The 7,991-nt window shown below is 44.8% G+C and overlaps 1 protein-coding gene across 1 annotated transcript in view; it reads left to right on the top strand.

Moving 5' to 3' along the window:
• The window catches only part of XDH (xanthine dehydrogenase), a 64,878-nt gene that overhangs the window by 6,645 nt on the left and 50,242 nt on the right, over positions 1–7,991 (top strand). The window contains exons 2-3 of the mRNA XM_023511824.1: positions 4,316–4,373; positions 6,538–6,651. Of these exons, the coding sequence (XP_023367592.1) occupies positions 4,316–4,373; positions 6,538–6,651 (172 nt within the window). The remainder of the gene's footprint in view (positions 1–4,315; positions 4,374–6,537; positions 6,652–7,991) is intronic.

Here is a 7,991-nt window from a genome sequence, read left to right as displayed (position 1 = left end):
AGGAGGTAAGCACTGGGACCATTTATAGCTTTATGGATCCTTATAAATTTCAGGATGAGATGAAATAAATTTAGTTAGGAAATTTATAAAGATCAACCCTAATATTAGAATTCTCAGGATACAAAGTAGAAGAGTGACCAAGGGAATCACCAGAGACATCCACCAGAGCCTAGAGGTCTTCCCTCACACTTGAAGGTTAGGGACAGACTCTAGAATGGCACTGATGTTATCCTCAACTTGTCCAGAATTGTGAAGAAAAAGGCCACATTTTTCTTTCAAAAAACAAGCAAGTACCCCCCATCTGCTGCAGTTGCAAAATTGAGGGCCCTCCTATTTTGTAAGGTGACCCCTAGCAGTGAACCCAACCATTCCTGTAAGAAAGCAGGTGTATGACGAGTTTTCACTAGGGCTCATGCTGCCTGCACAGCCAAAAACTGCTGCAGGCACAGGGATATGCCTCCTATAACTACCCTGGCAGTGACTGCTGTCCCCATAAAGGCAAAAAGGGAAACCAAGGGAAATAGCCCCAGCCAAGCAATGCGGAAGACAAGATGGATGAATCCTGGGCTATTTGAATATCTGGATATACTAGATCCCAGGAGCCATAGCCTTTCTAGTAAGAGTGTAGCACCCAGTATGTTCGGGTGCCACACACCCAATATATCTCCCACTCTGGAGGTAGTTGGGTGGTGAACTTGATTTTGGCCAGCAGGATAGGAACTAATTTATGGGTGGCATGCAGTGCTCTTCCCTGAAATTTTGTGCTGTGCCATTTATCTCCCTGGGCAGCTAAAGTGGCTCCAAGTAAAGGTTCAAATAAAGGGTGAGCAAATGAAGAATTAATCTCTTCAGAGGTTAGAAGGCCCTGCTCCTAGTGCAAGGCTGCCGTGATTGTGCGCCAAAGGGTGGGGCAGGATGTTTCTTTAGTTGGTCCCGCCAAGGAATTAATTTCCTGTTATGAACATCCCCAACAAAACTGACTTGTAAGTAAAGGAAGGGCAGTCTGAAGCACCAAAGGCTGGGGAAGTTTACTCAAGTTTTTTTTTTTTTAATTGAGATAAGCAAAGTCAGGGTCCTGACAAGTGAGCCAATGTTTACAAAAATCAAGTGTTCTGACTAGTGTTTCTCATGGGTGGTTGGGGAATGACGAAATCATGTATACATTGAGAAATAAGCAGCGTCCCCACACTGGGGGCCTGTCCATAAGTCTGAGTAATACAAATGAGAAAAGTGTCCTGGGCCACATTACTAAGGTAAAGAAATATAGTTCTGGAGGGAAGGGGTTATGAAGACTTGGGAAAAGCCTGATCTATTGAGTTTTTGTAACCCTCTGAGCCTGAGTGTGGGTGTCCCAAATATGTGACACAGTGACATGTTGTTCAATAGTAAGAGAGAGATTTCCCCAAGTTTCCCACATCATTGGTCAGCTAATGCCCTGTGACTTAGTGGACAAGCATATCCAGCAGATTTGATAAAGCTTTCAATGTATGTGGTTTGGTTTCCCAAGGCAAAATGTCTCACCCATGGGTAAACAATTTATACTACTTACCAGAAGGAACCACAGAAATCCACTTGAATAGGTATTGCAGATCCTCCAAGGGAATACACAAATATTTGTCTCCAGTGCGATAGCTGGACAAGTTTCACTCTGGTCTTTCCACAGATTCACCCAAGAATGATGGATCCAAGTAGGCTTCCCTGGAACCTGCCACCAGGAGGGTTAGCGTTGGCTCTGGTCCAATGGTCATTATCTACTAGCTGACAGGAGTGGGCTCTTTCACTGTTGCTCCTCTCCTGAGATGACCCCATAGGACAGAGTGCAGCCCCATGCCCTGTTTGACGGCATCGATGACAAGGGACCTTGTCCTTATTGGGGCAGTTCTCAGCCCAGTGCCCTTTCCTTTGTCAGATGTGGCGCTGAAGTTCCCTTCCTTTGCTGGGCACTCTAGCTGTTGTTCTGAATGGGGCACCAACACTGCCATTAATTGGGATGCCTAGTCTCCTTCCTCCATTCCTTCTCCCAAGCATGAGACTTGACTTCAGAAGAAAAAGACTTCTGAGAAAACAGAATTAGCAGCAGTCACCATATCATCCAGAGAGGTGGTAGGTCCTGGACAAGTTTCTGGAGCTTTCTCCTAATATCTAGTGCTGCTTGAACCAGTAACTTACCTTTGCATATTACTTGTCTCTTATAGGACTATAGGTTGAGAGTGATGAACTTCTCTGTTGCCTTCTGGAGCTGATCCAGGAAGGCCTATGGGGTTTTCCTAAGGCTCCTGGGTTATGGCAGAGACCTTGGAATAATTGACTACCTCTTGGCTGGGCCTTGAGTCCAGCCTGGACACATACTAGAAAATGTTCTCTCTCCTTCCTGTCTTCTGAGGATCTGTTATTCCTGTGGGTCAGTCGTAGGCACTGCTGTTTGACCCACTAGATAACTAGGATCTGAAAGGTATAATTTGATGGCAAACTTTTGTGTCTATCTTAACCGTCTGGATTTGTCAAAGCCCTTTAAAGTCTGGCTTAGAAAAACATGTACATCTTTCCAAGCCAAGTCATGGACCAGACACAAATGATGAAATCTCTCTATATACTTATCAAGGTGATCTGTGTAACTCCTCAGATCTTGTTTTATTTGCTTTAACCCTAATAAACTAAAAGGCTTATAGACCAGGGTTGATCTTGACTCCTCAACTCCTCTACTAAGGGTAGGAGCTGAGCCACCTTTCTCCCTGGTGGAGGTAGAGACACCAGCATGTCTCCTGTGAGGTTCACCTTCAGGTCTCCCTGGTATGGGGACAGCTTAGAACAGGAGAGACCTTGAGAAAGATCTCTTACTACCATCATCTTACTTAAGCTGGAACATAGCTTGCGCCACCAAAGATTTCAGCCCATTTTCCTTCCCTTTTGCAAAAAAAAGGCCTAATTGTCAAATAGTGGCATGATTTAGAGTCCCAGGTGGTGGTCACCATTCTCCATTATTCAGCTTGTACTGTGGCCAGGTGGTTGGGCAGAAAAAGATTAAACATTTTTTCTTCAAAGTATCTAGATCATACTTGTTCCAGTTTGAAAGAATGTGTCCCACAGGGTTGTCAGAAGGAATTTTTGATCCCAGTGCACTGATCTAGAAAGTAAGGAGGGAGAAAAAAACAGTGTTTTCATCATCCCTCACCACCCATTATCGACCTCTCACTTCTGGGCTCAAGTGATCCTCCTGCCTCAAGTTCCTGAGTAGCTGAGACAACAGGTGCCACCAACACCCACTAAGTTATCTATATTTTAGTAGAGACAGGGTCTTGCTTTTGTTCAGGCTGGTCTTCAACTCCTGGGCTCAAGCAGTCCTCTAACCTCAGCCTCCCAAAGTGCTAGGATTACAGGAGTGAGCCAATGTGCCCAGCCTAGACAACCTTTTCTACCCTCCTGAACCTACTGATGGAGTTTTGGAGGTAGCTCCTTCATTTCTGACATGTGTTAATGTTGTTGCTGTGATAGCCCATCACATACCAGCACTCTATTATGAGCATAGGCCAACGAACTTCCTCCAGTCACACACAGAGTCTGAGAGTGTCACTTCAGGAGGCAAAGGCAGACAGCTGTCTGCTATGCTCTCTGGTGTCCTTGGCAAACACAGGCGTGAACCATCAAGATGACATGTTTGATCTGAAAAGGGCTTTGCCTGGGTCAGTCCAGTATGGCAGGTGTGCACCTGAGTGTCCTGTGTGGGTTCAGAGCTAAGCACTAAGGTAGAATTTTAGAATTTAAGGATCTGCTTTGTGGTTTACACCAGGTCTGACAATTAAGTTCATGAACTCATCCTACAAAAAGTATTTCACTGCTGAATAGCACAATGGTCACCTTCCAAGTACTCCCCTTGGGAAACTATGCACCAATGCCAGGGTCTAGTCTCCATCCTTTAAAGCACTTTTTCTAGGATGAGTTCACAGATTTAATTGTTAGACGTTGTATAACAATAGCTCTGCGGGCCATTTCAGAAAAACAGTTCCAAAATTGCTTTGAAGTAATAGGTGCTGATATCAGTGGATAGCTCTCCAAAGGGAGTACCTCGAGGCTGACTCTAGTGATAGTCAGCAAGGAGGTGTGTAGCACTTTGTCTAGGATAAGCTCATGAATTAATTGTTTGACTTCATATGTTTATTCTTATGGAATTGCCAAAAAAAATACCACCTTAATTTTGTGATCTATTTAGCACACATTCCATTAACTCTACAAGTTTGGGTGATGAGACATTGACGGGAGACATGTATTGCAGAAGGATGGCTAAGTGCAGCTATAATACATTTTTCTTTTTTCATAGGTGGTGGAGAAAAATGCAGATCCAGAAACGACCCTTTTGACCTACCTGAGAAGAAAGTGTATCCTGACTGCAGAGTGGGGATGAGGGAAAGAGGGACAACAGGGACTGATTCTCCGGGTCTAACATCATTTCCCAGTGAGCAGCAGGGCAGTCACCAAGTGTGGAGGAAAGAGCACTGGATCAGGGGTCAGAACACTTGCATTTTAGGGAGTTAAATGCAAACTTATGTGCCGTTGGGTAGTCATTTGAACTCCCTAGATCTAAACATCTCAGGTGTGGAATGGGTTGTTCAAGATGTCTTTGGGTTCTCTCCCAGCTGACTCTAGCAGTGTCAAAGTTTAAATCTAGGCCTATAAAGAGACCCTGGTGAGCTGCACGGTTGTTCTCCCGAGGGAGTGGTTCCTTCCTTTAGTCACATTTGCTTAACACAAAAATGGATGCCCTGGGAAATGTTTCCAGCTCTGCCTAGGTGGAGGTAAACAAGAGAAGGGATGTCTATTGGGAAAGGGATGCCCAAGACACCATCTTTTTTGGAAATGCAGACATCAGAGGCATCAGAGCAGGAGACTCTGTAGAGTCTTGGGATGCTGCTCTCTGCTCAGTGTGGTCAGGGCTTCTATAAGATTCCTGTACTTTTTTTCTTTTTTTTTTTTGCAGTTTTTGGTCAGGGTGGGGTTTGAACCCACCACCTCCAGCATATGGGGCCGGCTCCCTACTCCTTTGAGCCACAGGCATCTCCTGTACTTTCTGAGTATGAAAGTATTTGAGATAGTGAAACAAAAGCAACCATGTGATAATAGGGGCTGACATTTAATGAACACTTAGTATACACAGGCAGGGTTGAAAGCGATTTTTGTAGCTCACCTCACTTAGTCACCACAGCAGTCCCATGGAAATGTAACACTCTGTCTTTTGACAGAGGAGGAAGGTCGCCTGCCTTTCTCTAGTGTGTTCTGAGATAATAATGGCAGAGCTGCACCAAAGCTTAGACTCCACAATGGAAACTTGCTGGCTCTGACCTCTGTCATTGACCACTACTTCTCCCAGAAGGATGCGTGGTGGCTATTTCCACTAGTATATTTGAAGATAACAAGTAATTATTTCAGTCCCCACAGAAGCAAGCCTGGAATTCTTGGCCTTCCCTCTGGTTTGCTCAGCAGTGTAATGGGCGGCTTTGGTGTATTTTGCTCTGGACTTTTGACCTAGAGTGGGCAGGTCTGGAGGTTCATAGCAGATTAAGCTGCTGGAATTTTTCTTTCTTTTTTTTTTTTTTTTTTGCAGTGAAGAAGTCACTTGGGCTTGGGGACTGCATGGAACCCCATGTCCAGCTCACCCATCTGGGAGGTGTGAGAAGAGAGGCTCATGTTCGGAGATTGTTGAGACCAATTTTGGTTTTCTGGTAGCAAAATTAATTTTAGTTTTCTCCTCATTTAGATTTTAATTTTGAAGGCTCCCAGATGCCGTGGAAATTCCTTATCATAGCAATTGGCTGGTCAGGGGTCAATTCAAACTGAAATTCGAAACTGAAAGTCAGCATGAAAATATGAAGTTCTGGCGTTTATTGCTGTTTGTGCTCGGAATCAATTTGTGGGAGTTTTAGGCGGCAGAGTTCTGCCTTGACTTCTGCCCTGGGGAAAGGTCCCTAGGCCAGAAGAAGACCACGGTAGATGTTGGGCTGCCACCTTCGTCTTCATGTGTCCCCAGAGTTGCCTGAACTGCTAATGACTGCATATATCACAACTAGTGAAGAGAGTAACTTAGGAACAGGACATAACTAGATATTCAAAAGCCCTTTGTCTAGTCCTAAATTTGGTTTCTGGAATTTTATCAACCTAAAAGGTTCAGAGTGAAAAATCCCCTACTCCGTAGGTCCTAGAACAGACCGATGTCTCATTCTGACCCCAGAGGCCTCCTCCAATGGGGGTGATGTGAGCGCTGCCCTATGTGATTGGTCCATGAGGTGCTTGGTTGATCTGCCCAGTGAGAACATGCCTGGAGGACCCAGATACCAAGAGAAGTCCCCAGGACTGCTGAGCCCTAGACCATATGTGCTAGAAGATGCTACCTAGATGCTGTCCATGGGACTCTGATTCCTTTGCTGCCTTCCTGGGTTGTAGGGCCTGAGCATGTGTGTGGAAATGATGGCTCTACTCATGTGGAATGTCTGCCCTGATATTTCCCAGTAACCCTGAGTTCATAGTCCTTAACTCTTGACTGCCCAGTGGGGCTGAGCGGGACCAAGCTTGGCTGTGGAGAAGGCGGCTGTGGGGCTTGCACGGTGATGATCTCCAAGTATGATCATCTCGAGAACAAGATCGTGTATCCTTTGCCTGCTGGCTGATTGCCCATGTGAGGACTCTGATGCAGGGTCAGCTTGTGAGTTAGTTCATGAGTGTGTGGTCGTGTATGCGTGTGCACATGTGTGTGAGCCCCTGTGTTTTTGAGCAGGATCTGATTAGGGACAGAAAAATTGTAGACTGATGTCCTTAGCAAGCATCTTTCCAGCTTAAGCATATTGACCAGACTCTGAATTGCTAAAAATGACCTTTCTAATATCCAAGCTCGCATTACATCCTGTAAAATCCTTCAACAGCTCTCCATTGCTCCCAAGAAAAAATTTGATCTCTTTGCTATCAGGCAAAGCCTTTCACAACATGCCCTGGTTTTTCTTTCTAGGTTACTTTCTCATGGAGAGTCCAGAGCTCCATTCCAGCAGAGACAAGTATGAATGACCAATGCCCCATGCCCATAATTTCTTGGTTTTTGCATAAGCTGTTTCCCAAGTTTTGAAAGTGCTTTCTTCTAGGACTTCTTTACGTGGATAACTCTTATTAGCTCTTTAGGATTAGACTAAAATATCACCTCCTCTAGGAAGCCTTCCAAGATTGTGTTAGGTTCCTTTGTTTATGCTGGTTCCCTGGTGCCCTGTGCACAGCCTTCCCAAAGCACTTACCACAAGCAATTGACAAAAAGGTAAACTAAGACACAAGATAATTTTTAAAAATAATTTATTTAAGTGAGCAACGATTCATGAATTGGTTTGCTCCACACAGACGTGGTTTAGGAGCTCCACTAGGAATGTGCAAGGGAAGGATTGTACAGGAAGGAAACAGAAAAAAAGCAAAAAAAAATGTGACCAGTTACAGTTATACATGTGCCCTATTTGGTTCCTCCAGTTGAAAAGTCCCTAGTTCTAATTATAAGTTTGTTGGCTACTTATTGGTTGAGATTAAGTTCTGTTTTTCTTTAATACAAGCATGTATAAGAAATAACTCAAGTTTTGCCTGTGTTTTCAAACCAAGCCATGTTGAGGTTGCTGAGGAGACCAAACTGTATTTGTCTACGCAGGAATTTTTTCAGGCCTGGTCTCTGTTTTAATTTAACAAGATTTAAACTTCAGACTCTACACCAGCTTCCATTTTTCCAGATTGACTGCAAGCTGTTGAAGGGCAGAGGTTTCTTGTCACTTTTAGTCCCTCAGCCCTCAGCAGAGTGCCTGGCATGGTTGGTGCTCAATGATTGATGCTGATTGTATACCTGGGTGAGTGATGGAAAGGAAGGATCCAAGGACGCAAGTGGGCCCTCAGCCTCTGGTTGCCCAGGGGTTTCCTGTCCCTGCCCCCACAGAGGAATGGGACAAGTGGAGGTGGCTGAATGCAGGGATGTGAAGTGACTG

The sequence above is a fragment of the Otolemur garnettii genome, unplaced genomic scaffold (assembly GCF_000181295.1).
Source record: "Otolemur garnettii isolate 467f Iridium unplaced genomic scaffold, OtoGar3 scaffold00022, whole genome shotgun sequence".
Taxonomy (NCBI): Eukaryota; Metazoa; Chordata; class Mammalia; order Primates; family Galagidae; genus Otolemur; species Otolemur garnettii.
This window is presented reverse-complemented; position numbering and strand designations above follow the sequence as displayed.